The 22,040-nt window shown below is 42.9% G+C and overlaps 1 protein-coding gene across 8 annotated transcripts in view; it reads right to left on the reverse strand.

Moving 5' to 3' along the window:
* Positions 1–22,040, reverse strand: part of DNAAF8 (dynein axonemal assembly factor 8) — a 92,678-nt gene that overhangs the window by 59,872 nt on the left and 10,766 nt on the right. For 6 of the 8 annotated variants that reach the window (XM_064672569.1, XM_064672572.1, XM_064672575.1 and 3 more), the window contains exons 7-11: positions 21,571–21,714; positions 21,092–21,160; positions 18,883–19,236; positions 16,907–17,084; positions 2,374–2,565 (exon numbers count right to left, since the gene is read on the reverse strand). In XM_064672569.1, the coding sequence (XP_064528639.1) occupies positions 2,374–2,565; positions 16,907–17,084; positions 18,883–19,236; positions 21,092–21,160; positions 21,571–21,714 (937 nt within the window). The remainder of the gene's footprint in view (positions 1–2,373; positions 2,566–16,906; positions 17,085–18,882; positions 19,237–21,091; positions 21,161–21,570; positions 21,715–22,040) is intronic. The other 2 variants (XM_064672574.1, XM_064672573.1) reach the window with 1 other exon arrangement.

The following is a 22,040-nucleotide window of genomic DNA, read 5'->3' on the forward strand; positions in this document are numbered from 1 at the left end:
CTTTATCTTTTTCTGTTGCTTTTGAGTAGAGCCCCCCAACATACAACAATCCAGGGAGCACTCTAGCTTGATTAGTAGATTAGCTGTGGTTTAGCCAGTAGAAAAATCAATCAAGACCAAATTAAATAACATGTGCATTTTTCACTATGTGACAGCAAAAATGCACATTATTTCCCTAGTCCAGCAAGGAGTGAGAACAGAGTCCCTGGCAATGCTGCTCGGAACATTCCTGCCAGAGCAGCACCATGAGTGCCTTCATCAATGATAAGGAGATCAGTCCCAGTTCAAAAATCAATGCAAAGTGATGATATAATTCCAAGTAGCTAATGGAGGCTTCCCTAATAAGCCTTTCTTTTCCCCATTGGTGTTCACTAATAGCCCAAACCCCATCAATCCCCATCCACTGAATCCCCTTTCAGTTTGACCGAGGTGAGTTCTTTTTGATGGATTTTTTTGTGCACACGTGTGTGGGAGGCAAATATCTTATTTTCCATTATACACATCTGATTTAAACAAAACAGGCTAAGAAGTGACTTCTGCCAATCCCAAGATGAACCCTGGACATAACTGATTATTGTAAATACCACAGAGACAGGGTTCCAGTAGGAGAGACCACTCCTTGGCTCTTCAGGCTGCTCAAAGTCAGAAGAAACATGATACACTTTAACATGCAGAATACACGAAAAACTTTATTATAGGTTAGAAAAATAACCTATAATTAGGAGCGACACCTGAAACAGAGTATGGAGGCACTGGAGCACCTGCAAAGCAGGTGAAAGAGGGCAGAAAGCCATGGGAAAGCCAGGCACAGGGAATCAGCAAAGCCAGGAGAAGGGAAGAGCAGCCCTGCGAGGCAGAGATTCCTGAACCAGAACACACTCTGGATGAAGAGACAGGCAAGTTTGAGCTACAGGACTGGAATTCCTTCTGGTGGATAAGTGTTGTTCTCTCACTTTATACCACCACCACAGTCTGTAGATAGATTATCAGCTCTGCTATTTACTGCACATATAAGCCCAAACTATTTACAGTGAGATAAAGGCCTTTAGAAATATGTTCTCAACACAGTACCTGGGTGGATTGTCCAGGTCAGCTGGATCACTCACAACACCAGTACCCAGCCCTTGAGTGCTCTGAGCACTGGTTTCACATGGGAAATTCTGCAGCAGCTCTGCCACTGGGGAATGTTTTCACCTGGAGGATGCTCTCAACTGGCACCAACCAGCACATCTCCAATGAAATCAATCAATATGCTGATTTACACAAGCCAAGGAATCAGTGGAATTACATAGATTACCAGATAAGAATTTGGTCTAAAAAAACCCCAACATTTTCAATTCTTCCAATGAAAGAAATACAGAATTTTCCATTACTATGCCACAGCTGTTTGAGAATCTGTGTGCAATAAATTGATGGATTTAACCCCCATTTGTCTTTGGCACAAAGTCCATCTCAGTATGTGACCTGACACTCAGCAGAGTGACACTGAGCCCTGGAAGCTGAGATATCCTTTGAGGCTTGGAGAGAGCTACTACACCTCAGAGTTCTGGGTTTTTTAAGGGGAATAACACAGGGGAAGCAAGCTCACACTGCAGCTGGTCATGAGCTAACCAGTCTCTGAACAGAAGATCCAGGCTCTGGGGCTGTTCCAGTGGTGATTTTCATTAGCACTGAACTAACACTAAAGAATGTTAGCAATGTTTTAATGGAAGCATGAACATCATTAACAATTAATTCTGTTTAAGTGGAGTTTAAGTGATTTAAAAGCCTGGTGCAGGCTGGCTGCTCAGGGTGAAATCTACCTTGACTGCATGGATCAGTATTGGTATCCCAGGGAAAAGAACAAGGCCAGAATGCAGGGTGGGGAGGGAAAATACACATTGCCTATTTTCCTAGGGGTTGGATGAGGAAGGAGAGAGGAAGAGGGGGCTTTTTAGAGGAGAAAACCACATGAACCAAAGGACAATTAAGATGAAGTAGTCCCCCACTTGTTTACAGCCCTCTCGACTACCAGAAAGGATCTATTCTTATCTAGAATAAGTGGTTAGAAACAGGCACCTGTATCCATCAGCTTCTTTTGCCAAGGACAAAAGTCAAACACTTCCAGCAGCCACTTTTAACGATTGTGAGTCTGGCCCAACAATTTTTTACTTCTTCATGAACTACAGACACAATGCAACTCCCACTGACTTCAAGAGACTTTTATTTACTGACTCTAAGGTGAATTAGAACATAATTTCCCCGTTGTTCAGCCACTGTTTTGTAGCTGTTGTAAAGAGAGGAGATTTCAAGAGTGATTATATATTCACTGGAGGTCAAAACACAGCCTTCATCACCCAGAACCTTTTGTGCCCTGGCACTGCATGTACTCACCAGAGAGAGCAGCCACGTCACGAGGGCCTGGTAGATGTTGGCTGCTCCCAGCACCTTGTCAGGCACCTGCCCTTCACACTGATCTGTGGCCACTTGGCCACAGCTTGTCAGCCTAACAGTCATCAGCAGCACCTCATTCTTCACACTCTGTGGGCCAGGCAATGTGTCAATAGCTGGCAAATAAGATGCTTCCTGTCAAAAAAAAAAAAAGTATTAAAATGGAAGTAATTTGGATTACTGGAACTGTTTCATCATCGAGAATTAATTACATTTGCTGCCGTCACAGGAGAGGCAATTAATACCCAAAGAGCATTTATCAAAGAGCCACAAAAGCCAGGTCATTCTATCAGTGACACCTCCTTGAGCACTTTGGTTTTTCTTGGGCAGCTGTCACCTGGCTCTTCATTCAGTAGCACACTGCTTGGTGAATGGAAGGTTCCGCGGTCACAGCTGGAAAAGTAGGATTGAATTTATTCTGTATTCTTTAAGATTCAGGGTTTTGGCTTTTCTTTTTTTTTTTCTTTTAATCCCTGAAAAGCCTTCAAATAAGCCTGATAGTGTGAAAACTCATAATTTTCTGCTTCACCTACCATTCCTCATTTCATAGATGATGTCCCATTTAAGTGAACTCACCTTCTTTCTTCACTTTAGTATTGATACTTGGTTATTTAGGATGCAAATTCCCACTCCTCTAAGAGATCTGTTCAAGAACCAACTTAAAGCTTGAATTGTAGACTTACAGTTTTTTGTCCTTCCAAAGATGCAGCAGCTACAGCTTGTTCTTCCTATCTATGTTCAATTTGTTGCTCCTGACATTTCTTTGGTAAATTAAGAAGCTAGTCTCTAAAATCACAAAGATTCTCCAGTCCACTGAAGAGTACTGCTCCTCAACATTTATGATTATAAAATCATGGAATGGTTTGGGTTGGAAGGGTCCTTAAAGCTCATCTCATTCCACCCCCTGCCACGGGCAGGGACAACTTCCCCTAGACCAGGTTGCTCCAGGCTCCATCCAGCCTGGTCTCATGTTTTCAGTTGCTTCCTGTAGCAAATAATGAGGATGTCTGCCCACTCCTTTACACTGAATTAACCTTAATTTGATTTACCTGAATTTACTTTGAAAGCAAAGTAAGCTAAATCCAATTAAAGCCACTTTAATTCTGAATTAAAACGTCCACAAAGGTGTATAATGACTAATCCACTTCACAAGTTAATGGAGCTTGACTTGTGTGTTGGTCCTCAAATCAGACAGCTGCTTAAAATAGTTCAAAACCCAAAAAACTAATAAAAATCCCAGGCAGATCTACTGTGTCACCCAGTGTTTTGCTGTCAAAACATCTGCCACAGGCTCAGCACTGCCTACAAGTACCAAACAAAAACTGCAATTAGTAATAAAGGAAAAACAGTCACACCAAAGTGTCTGATGCTGCAGAATAACATTACTAATGCTACTATTCCTGGGGAGCCAGCAGAATTCCTCAAGGCTTTCACCCCACTTCCTCTGAGGAAGAGGAACCTGGAGATCATCAAGAAAATATGACCTTCTCTACTCTGTATTGGAGAATTGATTCTTTTTTCATCTCTCAAGGGTGTGGGGATAAATAAGAGGAGGTAACTCAAGAGCTAATGCTAAAAACACTATTTACTACTAATGTTCCAGCAGGAAATTTCCAATTATTCCAAATTTGCTTAGCTCAGCAGCAGGGGAGGGCTCAATAGGTTTTCTGACAAAGATCAGGTAAGAAATTTAGTTATTGAGGTTCCTTCTGAGTGAGGTATTGAGCAAGTCTGGTCGTTCCCTCTCCTTCCTCTGCCAGTCTCCTCACCCCAGCAAGAATCTAGGTGTAGAATCAACCAATACCAGAAATATTAAGTCTAATGAACAAAAAAAAGGAACAAATCCTGTTTAATTCTGGGCACAAATTGCTGAAGTAAGATTCAGTGCTTTCTGGGTTTATCTTCCCACAGCACTGCCCAATTTACCCAGTTTACCTATGAAGAGAGTTTCATTTGCCTACTTGTTCCACTGGCTTTTATTTGTGACAGTATTAGGCTATAAAAAGATTAAAATTACTCAAATGCTGGGATATTTTTGGCTTCTCTGGCTGGAATTGTGCTGTCAATCAGAGACAGGCAGCTGACTGTAGTGAAGGGCCAACAATTACCAGAGAGTAAATAAGATAAAATTTCCTTTTTCCACACACTTGCTATTTTATTTTGCAATTATAGTTTATGGTGTTAAAAGTTGCAGCTCTTCAGCTCAGTTTTCCAACCACTCTCAGCTCTGGCCTTTTTTTTTTTTTTCCACCCTGCTATAACAGTGCAAGTAGGAGCAGTAACTACACCAAGCAGGGGAGGAGGAACCTCTTCAAATCCACGTGGAAATGAAATGATGAAAAAGGAATTGCAAGATAACTTAAGGGTAATCACACACTTCAGCCTTCAGCTCCAGTGGCATTGAACTTACACACATAGAGGCACAATGGCCTCAGGCTGAAGGAGGTCAGGGGGAGATTAAGTATTAGGAAGAAATTAAGGGTGGTGAGGCCCTGGAATGGATTTCTCTGAGAAGCTGTGGCTGCCCCATCCCTGGAAGTGTCCAAGGCCAGGCTGGACAGGGCTTGGAGCAACCTGGGCTAGCGGAAGGTGTCCCTGCCCATGGCAGGGGGTAGAATGAGATGAGCTTTAAGGTCCCTTCTGACCCCAACTAGTCTGCAATAACCCCAAAGGAAACTACTATTCAGAAAAACTCAAAATGTGAAGACCCCTGTACAGACAATCATTTTTTTAAAGTAGCATTTTATCTCCATATTATTATAATTTTTAAAACAAAACCCAGAGATCTACAATCACAGCAAGCCAAAACTTAGTGGACACAAGTTTTCCAGCCAGACAAACATCATTTTGTTTCCAATAAAATAGCTCAAATTGGTTAAATGATGCCTTTGTTGATTTTTTTTAAAAAGAACAGCGGGCATTGCCTTTGGACAAAGAGCTCCTAAGAAGGGAAAATATTATCAAAGCTGTGAGAGGCTGGAATGACCGAGGAGCAGCTCAGGAGCCAGGGGAGCTTGGTGACAACTTCACAAAGATTTCCCACAAGAACCAACTCACCCAGTCTGAGGGCTTGCCCCAGAGGCAGGAGAGGTCAAGAAGAAACCATTTTTTTTTATTTTAACAGGCATAGTCTCTCCTTTTCAGGTAAAGAAAACTTGCATATTCCCCTTCCAGCTCCTTTTCCAACACTAAGTGATGCTAACACAGAAGCCAAGCATCATATCCCATAAAATACACTCCCTACTACACTGAGCAGAGTCTGCAGCAGAAAGACCTACATCCAAACATCCACCACATGGAAAATGGAGATAAGTTATACTCACACAATCTCCTCCTCCTTTGTCAGAGGGGGGTGAGTGAGGGGGAAGGGGAGGAATAGGAAGACTCTTACTCTCATTGGCTGGAGACTTAATCAAAATAATTGTTTTCAGCCATCTCTAAATTTATCCTTCTGTGTCATCTGCACCCTCGCCTGGATCCCAAATTTAAGAGGCAATCCTTGATGAATGGCAAATCACTGCCTGCAGGATCTTTTGCCAAAGGATGCATCTGCTGGAGGTTTGTAAATGTGAGCTGATTTCTAAGCACTGTAGCAGCTCGAGCTAATTTCTCTAATGAACATTCCACACTCATTCTCCAGCTGCAGCAGCTTGGGCATTGCACGTTCCTGCTTTGTTATGGGCAGAGCTGGTAATATGACACAACCATGTTGATTCTGTTCTTATATACCTATTTTTCCTGCAGGATTTTTAGGACACATTTAACAATTCTGGCCACCTAAGGCAAAGCAGATATCGCTCTTCCATGGCTTCTAAAAATTCTCGCATTAGATGAAGACATATTGGAAATGTCAAGTGTTTGTTCATTTTCATTCTGTGGGGAAGGAGAAATGATGACAATGCCATCTGTTAGATTATTTGAAATTCCACATTAAAGCACGGAATAAACCCTGAAACCAATCAAAGAACTGCTTTATCATTGCAAAGTGGAAGCAATGGGTAAGAACAGCAGAGTATCTGCATTTCCTGCATGCAACTGGCAGAACACACTAATTAGGAAGGTAACTTTTAATGACAAAGAAGAGAGTACAATTGATGTTAATGGTCTGAATAGTCTTTCTGTAAATGCATTTTTGTACTGAATTTGCTCTCTATAGCACCACTGGCTTTCTGAGTATCAGACATGCTGAGGTCGTGGATCTGAAAAACACCACATTGGCAAGATGTTATGGAAATTTCTGATGTGAACTGTGCCTCAGATTGCTCAAATGGAGGAGTTCTGATCCTCCAAAGCAGATAACTCTGCCCAAGTAGGATTGCAGGAATTCAAAGAGCTGTGTAATGGAGCATTATTTGCTCTGATCTCTCTAGTTTTCAATTCAGGGCATTACAGATCATGTGAGTTGAAGTTAAAAATATAATAATAGAGAAAATTTCTTGGCTGAAAGTTATCTTTTTGTTCTGGGCAATTATTCTTAGTCTTGGGCATGAAGAATAAAACTTCTCCTGGTTCAGAAGAAGCCACTTCTCCATCTCTGGCAGCACGAGTGTGCTAAGCCAGGGAGTGTCTCTGCTGGAGCACAGAGGGCAAGTGACAAAGAGAAACACTGGCGTGTCACCAGAGATTCCTGAACTCAGGAGTGCAGTGAGACATGGGAGGAGCTGAGCTCTGCCTGCCACAGGAACCAAGGACAGCAGAATCCACTGGGCACACCTTTTGTGTTGCTGCCAGCTGAGCATGGGCAACCCTGAAGTAGTTTTATTGCCACCACAACACTGCAACAAAAATCCCTCTTCATCCTCTCTGTAAACCCTCTCAGCACAACCAAAGGCAACAGGGAGATGTGAATTCCACTGTGCCACACAAGGGAATTCTGAGCTGCTTCCCTGGAGTTAACAACTCATCTGTGCTATCAAAGATATGCATAAACCCTCTTCCATGGGAGGTCAGGATCTGGCCCATACTATGGATCAGGATCACACAGGCACAGAGTATTTTTGGCTAAAACTCAACAAGTTTGAATTCAGCTAAAAACCCCTCAAATAACTGGTAACAAACAGCTGTTTTTTTTTTTTTACATACAATTTCTTCTTTATTTTTTAGAAGTGCAAAGATTTCCTGACAAAGGCTCAACTCAGGTAAACAAAGGCCTGAAAACTGCACTAAAATTTAAATCAAAGTAGCACTGAACACTGTTTGCTTTCTGAGACACAATCATTAAAAATGAGAAGTGCCTTTTCCATGATTGGTGTTTACACTCCAGTAATACTTGGAGAGGCTCAGAAGAATTCACAGCCTCATTGTGCCAGTGTTCTGAGCACATGTAACAAAAAGTTCCTCCTCTAATGAGTTTATACTCCTGGTTAATGAGAAGCAGCTGAAATGAGTAAAGGACGTTTAATTACTTGCACATTTCATGTGAGCACAAGATCCTGATTCCCAGTCTTGTGCTCAGCTCTGGCATGAAGTATTTCTCTGTGGAACTGCAAAGTGAGGATAATATTCCCTTCTCCTAGTCCCTTGTCTAGCTGGATTAATTATCAAAAGCCTGTAAAGCACACTGAAGAGGAGGAGTGTATGATTATCAACAAACTTTCAAAAGTCATATCTGTTCTCTTTCTTTACACTCACGAAACAGTGTCACGGCCTCTAAAACCCAAACAGCAATATCTTGTCTGCATCTTCCACAATATTGTTCTTCAAATGATTCCAAACTGCCTCCCAAATAAAATATGCCACAATTTCTAGCAGAGAAGGGAAGTGTCCATGGTCACTCAGAAATGCTGTGACAGAGCATGGAATTGGTCCTCAGCCACCCGAAATCTAGGCTGGGATTTGGCACATGCTCCAAGCTGGCTTGAAATCCAACTGAAATGGCTCTGGTTTGGTACTCCAAGAGATTCCCTGTTCCCTGCCCATGGCAGAGGGTTGGAATGAGGTGATCTCTAAGGTCCTCTCCAACCCAAACCATTCTGTGATTGGTTCTATGACCCAACATATACTTACCAACTTGGGTAATGCCTCATTTTTTTTTGCAGTCTTCCCATTTATTTATCTTTTCATGTATTTCCCCTGATACTCTATGGAAATCCCCACAGAAATAAAGGAAAATCGGGGGTGTGGGGAAGGAAATTATGCTCAGCTGCTTTATCAGGAAGTGACAGCAGAGCTAAAGTGCCTTGTTTTTCAGCCTGTCAGCTTCCAGTTTAAATGGACTGTGTCCAGCTTGTCCCAGGCTCTGTGAGCTTCCCTCCAGCTACAAAATACCCTTCAGGTAACCCCTCAGACCTGTGAATTTAGGGTTTGTGATCCTGAGAAGTGCTAAGTGCTTACAGTGTCCCCTGAAGCCTGTGGGAACTGCAGGTTGGCACAAGAGCTGGACTGAGCTCAGTGTTTGCAAAAGAAAAGTAACTGCATGATTCTTCCACTTCATAACCTCAGATAAAGCCCTGAATTCCATTCCCTGCCACTGAGAATAATGCTCTGTAATGAGTATTTGGGTAATAATGTGTTTACAAGTTGTGACCAAGCTTACCCCCCAGTGTGCTAAGATTTGGAACACGAGCCCATCTTAAGTCAATGCTAAACAAGAAGGCATGAGGAAAAGCAGGAATCCAGCTCAAATTATACAGGTTCTTTAACAGCAGTGTGGTGTGTCAGGCAAGTCTGTACATACCCTTTGAGAAACAGAGGGGCAGAATCAGCCTCCTTTCATCTACAAATAGCATCAATGATCACAGCCCTGAGGTAAGGCCAGGAGTTGTGAATTCTATTTTGATTCCAAGAGAGAGATTCATGGCAGAAAGTATTTCTCTGTATAATTACAGTGACTGGCACTTGTTCATACACATTGCAAACTCAGGGCAGCTACTCCTTCTGCCAACAAACACAGGGCCTGTCAAAGAGCAAGACCTGGTAAGACAAAAAGCACAGAAATGGTTTTGCATTCTCCTGCCTACTTCTAAATCAGGATTAGAATTTAGCCCATGGATGTTTTACATTATTGTCTTCTCTTCAAGTTTAATCTGAGCATCCTCCTAATGTGAAAGGAGGAGTATTCAGGACCTCTACTGGCAGCAAGTTCATGCATGTAATCCTGGAAACTAAATTCTTCATACTTATATTAACCTTTCCCTTAAGCAACAGCAACCAATGTTCCCATCTGTCAAGATCATGCATAAGTATATTGAAGAATAAGCCTAAACTAATTTTAATCATTTCCAAGATATGCCGAGAAATATAAAGGATTAAATATTCCCCATTATCCTGGGGCGTCTTCCAACTCCAATCAGAGAAACAGCACTGGAAGCACTCACTGCTTTGTAAAGACCTGACTGTTCAATTGGTTCCACAGCTGGAAAGTGCAGTGCCCAAAAGTAGGAGCCCCTGTGAACCACCAGACTGGGACTTCAGGCAGCAGTTCACATCCAAGGTTCTCCATGGCTTTTGAGTGCTCCTGTTGCATTCAGGACAGGAGAGTTTCCTGATTCTGGGCATTTATACAAACATTTGGCTGAAAAACCTATTAAAGCAGTCACCAGGTTAGCAAAGCAGCACTTCTGTATGGCACTTTGACCTGCTCTGGCTGTGTGAGCAGAACTAGTGATGTAAAGCACACCAGGATGTTAAGTACAGCCTGCCCTAAGAGTGCCCAGCACACATTCCATAACAGTCCTGATTCAGGGAACATGGAGAGCAAGCTCCGCCTGTGCAGAGGGAGTTGTTTATAACACAGACATGTAAGGCCTAGATCCTCTGCTTTGCTTATAAAGGCAAATCCTTAGGCTAGATCCATGCCATCCCGAGCCTCAACCCTCTGGCTTGTGCAGCCAAAGACACCAGAACCAGCCACATCCACCCAGAGAAGGATGAAGCTCTGTGCCAGGAAATCCTACCCCCTTTCCTTTCCCTGGACCAAGTGGGTAGATGAAGAGGAGGCCAGAGACACAGGCTCTGTGTCAGCTAACATGCTGGAAAAACATTTTCTTGGGAACTTCCACCTTACTCCGAATCCTCTGTGCTGGACTAGTGGCACAAACAGGAATCTTGGCCTCCTGTCTCTGCATGCTAACTTTAACTCCATCTCTAATTGCCTTAGTTTATTTTTAAGCATTTCTCGAGTCGAGGCAGCAGGTTCATTAAGTACAAGAGATTTTAATCTTGTTTCAGGAACTCATTAAGTAGCTTGCTGTAAGGAAAAGGAGGAATTCAGGGGCCATCTGCTGGCTGTTGGGCACAGCACTGTGGCCACAACTCTGGTGACAGGCCAGGAGGGAGAAAACTGGGAGCCAAGCACAAACCAAACTCAGCTCTGATGCCTGATAATTTAGAGTAGGAAATATTTGGCGATATTTACAATGAACAGCTTTTTATAATCTATATTAAAGTAACAGTACGTGCTAAATGCTGTTTTAATTACTTTCACACTTGTGCAAACGTAGCTTTGGTTCAGTGTCAATGAAAACATCTGGTCACAGGTGATTTATACAACCAGGATCAGTTTTGAAGTAATACAGATATAGAAAAATTAAACTACTGTGTCACAAACCCATTACAGCAGTAATGGGATTTAATAGATTTCCTCACCCTCTCTAAATCTGGGTATTGCAACACATTTTGGGGGATGAACTGGCATTTCTATACAGCAGTGGCATAAAACCTATTCCTTCATAACTGGTTCATCAGCCCTTTGTACATTCTTTATACTGAGACATTAATTTCAGTTTCTTACAGTCCTTTTCCTTTATGCATTTTCCACTCAGCAATAAAAAGGGTATATTTTTAAATATTGCTTAGGACATCACCTAAGTGCAGTCATGTGAGCTGCTGAGATGCCCAAGTGCTGTGGTCCAGCTGGTAAACTGCTGGTTTGGGATCCTGAGATCCACAATGTCCTTGAACAACCCAAAGATGCAAGAAAAGGGCAATTTCCAATGTTGATGTCAGCACTACTGCCTTAAAAAGATCAAAACACCCATAGAATAGCAATAGAGGCACCTATTTTAGTAAGGCAGGTAAAGAATCAAAAGCATTTTACTGACAACTGTGCAGATCAAGGCACCTCCTCAATAAAAATAACTTACAGGGCCACCAATTGAACTAAAAATACTTCTACAAGTTTGGGAAATCAATCCTTACTTTCCTAGTTACTAAACATACAGAACTTCAGCACCACTCTTGATGGTAAATACAGATTTTGTCACAGATTTTCCCACAAAGAGATATCAAAGAGAGAACAAGGCCATAAAAAGGGCAGGAAGATTTTGACCACAGTAGAGTGTTAATTCTGTGGGAATTCAAGTAGAAAATCTTGTGGTTGAGAATTCTACCTGACATCAGTAAGCTGAGTCAATGCTGTATTAACATAAAGAACCTATTGATTTGGACAGAAAGGTTATAGAGTCTGTGTTTACAAGCTGGAAAGGAAAGTATTCACATAATCTATTTGTTAAGGCAGAATGACTTGGTTGTGCCTGTATGTTTTTGTTTTGTAAGCCAGTTGTAAGGTTGAGCTGCAAGGAGATGAGGATTATGGTAATATAATCACTAATACAAGGTTGGCCAAAGTGATTGTGTATGCCAAGAAAAATGAGATGCCTCAGAATGAGTCAACACATTCATTTCCCAAACAGTTTGGCTGTGCAAGGCAGATAAAACAGTGTTTATAAGGGACTGGTTACAAGATGGTTCCTAATAGCTTTCAAACGACGTTATCTTGTTCTGCCGTATCATGATAAAGCAATAAATAGACAACCAAGGTGAAGCCCTGCTGAAAACACCCACTTTGTCCCAATAATAAAAGAGCTTAACACAAGCGAAATACTAGTTGTTCCCTGTTAGATGAATTCCAAAGCTGGAAAAGTGTCAGGGCCGTGAGCACCACCCCCTGCAGGGGTTTGGCTGCCTGGGTTTGAGGCCAGTGCTGACAGCAGCTCAGGTGTGTCATGTGGGGCTGCTGTGGAAGGAACACTGTGAAGGTGCTGGGCCCTTCCCCCTTTGCTCAGGAGCTGCCACAGAAAGGGACTTGGGGGTCCTGGTCAATGGCAAGTTGAATCTGAGCCAACAGAGCCCTGGCAGTCAGGAGGGCCAGCCGTGTCCTCCTGGGACAGCAGGCACCAGGCTGGGGGAGGGAGGGGATTGTCCCGCTCTGCTCGGCCCTGGGGCGGCCTCACCTCAACACTGGGGCACTTTGGGGCACCATAGTATAGGAAAGATGTGAGGCCATTAGAGAGTGTCCAAAGGAGGGCAAGGAAGATGGGGAAGGGCCCTGATTTGAAGCCGTGGGAGGACACTGAGGGCACTTGGTGTGTTCAGCTGGAGAAGAGGAGACTGAGGGGAGACCTCAGTGCAGTTCCAACTGCCTGGGCAGGGGCAGAGGAGGGGCAGGGACTGAGCTCTGCTGTGGGGGGACCAGGGACAGCAGCCAGGGAATGGCTGGAGCTGTGTCAGGGCAGGGTCTCAGGAAAAGGTTCTTCCCCCAGAGGGTGGTTGGGCACTGCCCAGGCTCCCCAGGGCAGTGGGCACAGCCCCAAGGCTGCCAGAGCTCAAGGAGTGTTTGGACAACACTCTCAGGGACAGAGTGGGATTGTTGGGGTGTCTGTGCAGGGGCAGGAGTTGGACTTGTGATCTTTGTGGGTCCCTTCCAACTCAGCATATTCTGATTCTGCATTTCAGCTGAGACATTTCCCTTGGTCCTTGTCAAGCTACACTGCAGCTCTACCTCTGCCTGGCACCTCACTCACCTGAACTGACCCTTCATTGACTGGTTTCATCCCTACAGACACCCTGGGGCATCCCTGCACTGGCTGACCACGTGTCCTGTCCCTGGACCCACTCCTGTCCCTGGGTTGGCTTTCTGGCATTGATCTTGGACCTACCTCATTCCCACAGACTTCCCAACTGGCCACCCTCAAATGGAGCTGCCCTGCTCCTCGTCTGGGGACTGTGGGACAGCACTCCTTGCTGGTGAGGTCCCTGCCCTGCTCTCACCTGCAGTTCCTGCTTTGTCTTCCCTAAAGGCAGGACAGGGTAAGACTGGATATTAGGAAGAAATTAATCCCTGTGAGGGTGGGGAGGCCCTGGCACAGGTTGCCCAGAGAAGCTGTGGCTGCCCCTAGATCCCTGGAAGTGTCCAAGGCCAGGTTGGACAGGGCTTGGAGCAACCTGGGCTAGTGGAAGGTGTCCCTGCCCATGGAAGGGGGTGGAACAAGATGAGCTTTAAGGTCCCTTCCATCCCAAACTATTCTGGGATTCTACAATTCCTAGAGTAACCCACTTGTGCTGCTCCCAGACATAAATCTCAGTTACGAGCCTGGCAAAAGTAAAAGCTATTATCTGGATCCCACCTAATGGGAATGTAATATGGAAAACAACATCAGTACAAAGTTACTCCATCATAATAAGCAAGATGAATGAAGTGACAGATCAAACCCATTTCATTTTACATCCCTATTTAACTGGTTTACGTACTGTGCAGCTTTCCTTCTCCCTCCCTCATCAATAACTCTGCTCAAACACTGAGACAAACCCTGGGCGTGTTACTCTAAACTATTAATTCATCCTGACCTTACAACAAGGATCACATCACCACTCTGCTGGCTTTCACAGGGCTCTAGATGCTCACATCAGTTCTGAATCAGATCCAAGGATCCAAATGTGGGAACTGAAATAGGTCCAAAGATTCAAATGTGGTCAAGGGGCCCAGTTTCAGAAGAGATCAACTCATGCCAGTCTTAAATTTCACTGAAAGTTTGCCTGGTGAAGGGGAGCAGAAAAAACCTAAACCATTAAAAAATACAGGTTCTTCCACGTGTTATTTTTAAAACAAAGAGGTGGGACAGATGGCAAAAGTATTGACACCTAAAGACACAGATGTGACAGGCAGAATTCTTAGAATGAACCCAGTGATTTCCCAGGAAAGTTGGTACCTGCATAACCTGAAAATACACTGGATCTCAGCCCCTTCCTCAGAAGCTGAAGTGGTCCTGGAAGTTAGTTCTCAGTCTCCCAAGTTACCTGCACTGTTTGGAAAGTGTTATCCCCAACCCTGACTCTCAAAGTGAAGCTGAGGACAGAGTCTGACTGAACTAGGTTAAGAAAAAAAACAGAGCACATTAAATCTGAGTTTCACTGCTTTTATATTTTAGACAAGAACTCTAATGTAACCCTAATGCAGCTTTTAAAATTTCCTTTGCTAGTCTTTTTCAGCATCTCAGCTACAGTAATTGCAGAGTTTCTAAACTTTCTCTCTGATTATTATTCAATTCAATAATTTATGTACATTATAAATGGTCAGAGGAATTCTGGAAACTATGACAAGTGTTCCAGATCTGAACATCTATCACTGCCAAAACAAAGGACTTACAAAATAAATTTGAAAGTGTGCTACTCTGTCAAACACTGGGGTTTGTTCTTTGAATATACATGTTTATATATAGATATTAGATATTTTCACTGAGACATAGCTGCCAAATTATAGCTTCTTTAGTTTTAAATGTCAAAACATTCAAGTTTTTCTATGTTCAGAAAAAAGAAAGAAAAGAAAACCCTGTTCTAATAAAAAAAAAAAGCTCCTATCAAGGGGGATTTCAAGTGATCTTATAAAGGACTGTTACATTTGATGCATGATGTTGACACATTTTTCATTCTTAATTTTACTAATTAATATTCCTAAAGAAGAACTAAGAGCAAAGCTGCCCACAGAACAGAGTAATTCCAGGTTGTGCTGGCTTGTTTTGCCCGGCAGTGCCTCGGGAGGTCAGGCAGGCTTCCCCCAGGCAGGCTGGCAGTTAGTTTAGAATCATGGAGTGGTTTGAGTTGGAAGGGACCTTAGAAGTCTTGTCCCACCCCCTGCCATGGGCAGGGACACCTTCCACTAGCCCAGGTTGCTCCAAGCCCTGTCCAACCTGGCCTTGGACACTCCCAGGGATCCAGGGGCAGCCACAGCTTCTCTGGGCAACCTGTGCCAGGGCCTCCCCACCCTCACAGGGAAGAATTTCTTCCCAATATCCCATCTAACCCTGCCCTCTGGCAGTTTAAAACCACTGCATCTTGTCCTGTCACTCTCTGCCTGTACAGAAGTCCCTCTCTCTCCCTTTAGGTGCTGAGAGCAGTTTCCATGGGCAGCAGAAGGCTGTAAACCCTGGGCAGCAATGCCCACGTCCTACTGCCATGACTGGCTGGCAGGAGCATCACCAAATCTGTCAGGGGCATATTCACACTGCCATTCAGCTACAGCAGAGACACACCCTGAGCTGCACTCCAGAGAAACCCCATTACCAAGCTGTTATCTTCATTTTATTGGCTTCAGCACAGCAAATATGGGAAATGACCACGACAGAGAATAATTCCGCATTGCTTGGTGCATTGTCAGGAATGAGATAGCAAGGCTCAAGTAGATTCCTCATGAGCAAGTAAGTGTCTGCATCTTAATGAGGGCTAACTGGAACTGGGTGGTACCTGACAGCAGCAAGAGGCTGAAGGATCTTACACCCCCAAAACAGAGCTCTGGGCAGTGCCCTGACCTTGTCAAAGCAGGCTGGTGGAGGGAAAGTCAGCTGGCAGTTTGTTAGTCCTTTACTCCTCATCAGTGATTAATCCAGTGCTAAATAAAATGAGCTTTCAAATCTCCAGAAACACAGTAATCAAGTTAGAAAACAAACCTGAATGGTCCAGCCCCCAGTTTAGGGTTGTAAGGTCTTTCAATTTTTGTACTGACAGAAGAGCTTTGTTATCACTATCAGCCCAAATAAATCAATACAGATAAATTCTGGAGTTTCTCATCTCTGACCTTCTCAGCTGGCCCTGTGCTCAGTGAACTCAGTGAAAGGATGAAGCAGGACTGCATATCACAGCATCCTGGAATGACTTGGGTTGGAAGAGACCTTAAAGACCATCTCATTCCAAGAAGACATAAGCAAACCTTCTCAGGAGGAAAACCAGCCCTGTCCTCCGAGCCTTATTTTAGGCTTTGGGAAAAATCAGGATAATTTCATACTCCCTTAATCAGGAGCAAAATCTATTACTAAATTCACAGTCCACAAAACCTACCCACTAAATTGACCTATGAATCTGCTGGGGGCAGACAACCAGACAGGACTCAGCATAAGCTTTGCTTTAGGAGTATGACAGTAAAAATGTTTCACTTTTTTAGAAAAAGTTATGAAAAATCATGTGGGAGAGCCTGGCTCCCATGAAGTAGATGACACTGAGCACACTGATTTCAGCAAGCTGGGCTCCTGCCATACTGTGACAGGTTAAAACTCGTGGGCAGCTGCATGGGGAGCACTCCCTGCACAGGAAAGTGGAAAAAATACAGTTAGTGTGAGAGAAGAGCTGTGGAACTGCTCATCTCATCGGGTAATGGTGCTCCATAACAAACAGATTTTAAATAATGCAACGAAAATTACTTTTTGCTCTAGGATCACACTTGCCCGTAGCCAGGAAGCCACTGTGAAAGGCACAGGCAGCCACTGACCATGTGGAACAGAACAGGGGTGTTCTCTGCCATGGGCTGCTTCCCAGACACTGACTGCTGAGGCTGCAATCCCTCCAGCTGCTCCTGGAATCTCAGTCTCCTCTGTCTCTCTTTCATCTGCTCTTCTTTTTGGGATAGCTCTCTTTCACTTTCTTGTGTCCTGAAAAATATAGAGATTCTGCTTTGCTTAAGCTTTTCACTTGGGAGAAAAAGCCACTTGTTCATGTTTGCATTTCTTTTTTTTTTTCTTGTATTTATACCACACACTTGAGAGTCAAACATGACATGAAAGGCTAAAATAGATTTAGAAAGATTTTTAGGTGGTTGTGGGGGGCCACAAGAACTTGTCATTGGATGAAATCATCTCTGAGAAAAACACCCAACCTCAAAGCAAAGCAGCAGAGCTCAAATCTCTGATAAGTGGTGATGATCTATTTGGAGATCAAAATTCCTTTACGCAGAGATGTGTTTGTGACATTTCACTCCCCATCTCCACAGCAAAATTCTCAGTCTAACCCCATTCCTTTCCTATCTGCTATAGGATAGGACAGTAACAAGTTTCCCTGACCCAAGACCTTCCATCTTTCTACATTTTGATTTGCAGGAAGATTTCCTCTGCCATGGAGTTCAATTTCTTCTGACTTCTTCCAGCCCCAGGTGCCCCAAAAATAATGAGAATAGCAAGAAAGAAAACTGAAATCAGTTAAAATCATTGTGAGCTACTACTTGGGCAATAACTAACCCAGATCCTTGCCTAGCTGTGGGTTCCCATCTCTGTGGCAGGTTAACAGGTAGCCAAAATGGAGTTTTATACTCCTGATGGAAGCAATGAGCTTTAATGTCAGGAATTCCATAGAGGAAAAAACCCTGCAACCAACCATCTGCCATTTAAAGCAAGTACACAGGAGCTGAGGTGTTTAAGTGGCAGGGCCAGCAACTGTTTAACTCTGAAACAGTCCCAGTCTCCAGAGCAGGCACATCCTAATTCTTTCCAGGGCTCATATGTCAAAGTCATTTCAGTCTGAAAATAGCAGGCAGAATATAACCTTTGAAAAGGCAGTATAATGGAGCTCTCCCAAACAGCTGGGCAGGTGCACAAGGCAACCACCTGATTTCACTTTAAAATTAGACCTTCTGCAGAATACACAACATTAAACTAAGCCCAAGGAGGCAGAGGCCCAAATAACTCTGCTATTTCCTCAACTGATATCACTCTTATTTCTACTTTTTAAAGCTTTCCAAGGTATTCCTTTGGTATTCCTCATGGGTGTACTTTGTCCCTCCAAGGTCTTGCATTTTCCTTGATGGCAAAGTGTCAGAATTCCTTCGTTTGGAAGAAAATGTTACAAGGGGAGGCTGGTACATCTTCCAGTTTGTAAAAGGTGTTTGATATTGAGAAACAGAAATAAACCATTTCCCATTCCTTCCAGGAACACAAAAAAACAAGCTTAAATTGGAGAGAGGATAATTTAAGGAAAACTTTTACAACTGTAAAGATAATTAAGTAGCAAAATGTACTACCTGGGAGTCAAGGAATCCTCAACATTGAGGATTTCAAGACCAAGTTATATAAAGATCTGCCAGGAAAGGATTAGATTTTACCTCACTCTGTATTGGTAAAGGGAGATTGACCCTTCCAGACCTATTTTCTAGGATGCTGTGCTTATGAAACCTCAGTGCTCTTGTTCATAAAGGAAACCAATGTTGTTATCCTCCTCTTCTACAGAATAAAAACTAAAGAAAAAGGCTAAATTTACAATGTCAGAAGTGCCATAGCACAACTAATCCCAGGCCACTTCACTGATCCACTCAGGCTTCCTCTAAACCTTGCAGCAGGAGCTGCCAGGACTGTTGCTGTTCAGGTAACAAAACCAGACACCCTTTTGCTCCAGCTCACAGACCAGGTAAGTAATGTTCTTTAATCTTGGACAATTACACAAAAATCAAAACCACTGATGACTTTTCCTGTGGGATACCTTGGCAATTCTGTTGTAACTAGAGGACACTCTGGAGCATTTCCTGAATTCTGAACCTTCTCAGCTTCCATTTTGTTTCCCTTTTCTATGGCAGCTTCATTGTCCCCACAGCTTGACAAAGGGGGACTTTTCTTCTCTGGTTCCAATCTCATTAGTTTCCTGGGAACCACCTTATTTGTCTCTTGCCTCACTTTACAATACTGGGTTTGATTTATGTTAGAGGAACCTCTGTCTTCCAGACTTTCTGGATCCAGTTTGTCAGCTGGAGTAGATGCTTTACAAAGAAGCTCCGAGGTCTCTTTACGGGCTGCTCGGAGCTGTTGCAGTAACAGGCTTTTCCCTGAGCAATTCCTCCTATAAAAGGAAATAAAAAACTCATTTAATGCAAGACAAAGCATTATATGAATAAATTCAATCTCTGAGGAACTTCTCATATGAGTAACAGCTACGAAACAAGGGCTGGGCATCTACAGGAATGATAACTGTTGGTAATAGCAGCAACAGCACTCAGGTGACACAAAACACCACAGAGACAGAACACAGAATTTATCTTAATGGCAATTTATTTACCTCTTCTGCATTTCAGGCACAACACACACCTACCACAAGAGCCTTCAACAAATGTATCATTGGAAAGGAAATCAGAGCCTACAGATTTTTGTCCCCTTTGGATACAGGGGTTGGGATTCAAATACATACAGAAGAAAAATTTTTGAGCTTTTGGCTTAACCAATGTCTTCTCCAAGTTAACAAGACTGCTAAACTGTCAGCAATTACATTACTGTGATATATTCTGTTGTGGAAAGTCTGGTCATGACCTAGTGGGCAGAAATGGTGATTTTGCAGTTCTGTTCCCAAGTCACCTGCTAAAATCAATTTGTACCTGATCTGGTGATTATGAGCAAATAAAACACCTTATTTTAGTTGTACCTGAAGAGTACACAGACTGAGCAGCCATTGGTTTGGGTTGGACAGTAATGCTGTAGGTTGGTGGTGTGTATGAGCACTCAGCATCGTAGGTATATTGTACTACAGAATATATAGAATATGTTTAATAATTCCATCCAGAGAAGAGTGAAAATGGCATTGACCCCTTGTGAATGAAATCAGAATCTTGCCCTGCTGAGACCAAGAGGATTTCTTTATTTACAAACAGAACTGAGCAATATTTGCCAGGCATTTCAGTTGGGTATGTTCTTTAGCAACATTAAAGCAAATCAAAATCCAATCAGCTAAGCTCTGCTCTCCATCACTCAATTTACACTGGTGCAACTGCTGAATCTCAGTCAGTGCCAGGGAGAGTTCCCCAAGCATCACCTCATCCCTGCCTTTTGGATTTTGGATTAGATGTCCTAAATGATATTGTTGAGGCTCTGCTCTTTGTCAAATCATTTCTTCTTTCAGACCATCAGAAAAAAAGTATAATTGGCTGGCACAACAATACATGTGTCCTGCTGGTCCTCTGCACTGCTGTGATGTGAACTTACACACAGCAGACTTTGAAATGAATCCACAGCATAAATGCAGGAGGATCCTTAAGGTTTGACATCTCTGCTTCACATTAAACAAATGTCTCATAACTTATGGGTATGAATCAAGCCCTGAGTTTAGTAACAGGAAAAGGCTGACATCTGTGCCTATTGAGGAATTTACAGTTTAGGATTCCATCCATCACACTCTTTCCCCTTCCCCCTCCAATTAAGGAGAACTGGGAGCATCCCTGCCCACACAATGTATTCAACATCCTCTCTTAATTTCTATCTATTCTAGCCTGGTTTATTTTTTCTAAAACATTAAGGTTTGTCTGAGTCAACTCCCTACAACATTTTCAAAGACTGACTGTGAGTCATTTAAAGGACAGTTCTTGTGTCAAACAGGTCTGGAGAAAGAGTCACATCTCCCAGCCACCCAGGGCTACTCCAGTTGAGTTTTGAGTTGTTCCCCTGCAGCTGTACAGGTGCAAGGGCTGCACTGCCTCAAGGATCAGCAACTGTTTTCTACCTTTGGCACCTTTACCATGCAACAGAAAAAGTGATCTCCTGGGGCCAGACAAACACTTTCATTATTGGGCTTTTTTGCTGTGAAGACCAGAAATGGAGAGATTTCAGTACACAAGCTTTCACTTGAATCACTGTTAGGGCAATTATTTTAGTTCCAGAAAGAATCAACATCCTATCACTTGAACTGGGGTCATGGTAAAGAATCTTACATTCTGCTTTCTGCTTCATCCTTAATTGTCACAGTCTCTTCTTCTTCTTCGGTGGAGCTGTCACTTGAACTTGTGAAACAAATCAGACCACATGAGTTAACTCTGTTCCAAATGGGTGTTGGCTCTTCATCAATTATACTGAATATATATATGAAATATATATATAATACAAATTCAGAAAATTAGAAAAAGGGAGAGACTTTCAGAGAAGAACTCCAGGTGTTATGGATAGTTCTTCACACTATTACTCTAGCAAAAAAATTAAAATATTCAAGCAACCAGATCAAAATGTGTTACCTATTTATTATCTATTAGCTGTTTATTAACTACAAGGTTTCTTTTGATGACAGAGTGTGGAAGAAAAGACCAGTTTTAAAGTTACATTTCACAACCATGCAATGCAGAGAGGAGGTTTCAGTTTCCCACTTTTTGTTACTTATTTCTCACTACCAATAAAGTGGCATAAATCCAGGCTTTACCTTTGTTCTTCTTCAGGGAATGTCACCGAGTTCTGTGGTTCATCATCTCTTAAGTCTAAGTACACAGTTGCAGGCTCTGGCAGGCTCTGTAATCTAATGTTCCTTCTCAGAGAACTTAGAGAGGATGATGGCAAGGCAGCATCCCTGCATATAAAAAACACCATTTCAGCATGTCCTCTGCCTTATCCAGACAAGAAGTCCTGCAGAGTGTGGATTAGGATCAAAACCGGGTTGAGAAAAGAGCTTTGTGCTTGGCTACCATACAGATTCCAACTCTACTTCTGTCTACTATCCACCACCTTTCAAAGCTTAATTCAAAGATTCAGCTTCCCCCAGGCATACAGATCACAGGCAGGATGATGAGGGATATTTAGTTCTCAAAATCTGACAACATCAAATAGTTCTGTAGAACAAAGGCAGGCAGTTATGGTACCAATTAGCTGTGTCAATGTGAAAGAAAAGGTCTCCCT

The sequence above is a fragment of the Pseudopipra pipra genome, chromosome 16, assembly GCF_036250125.1.
Source record: "Pseudopipra pipra isolate bDixPip1 chromosome 16, bDixPip1.hap1, whole genome shotgun sequence".
Lineage (NCBI taxonomy): Eukaryota > Metazoa > Chordata > Aves > Passeriformes > Pipridae > Pseudopipra > Pseudopipra pipra.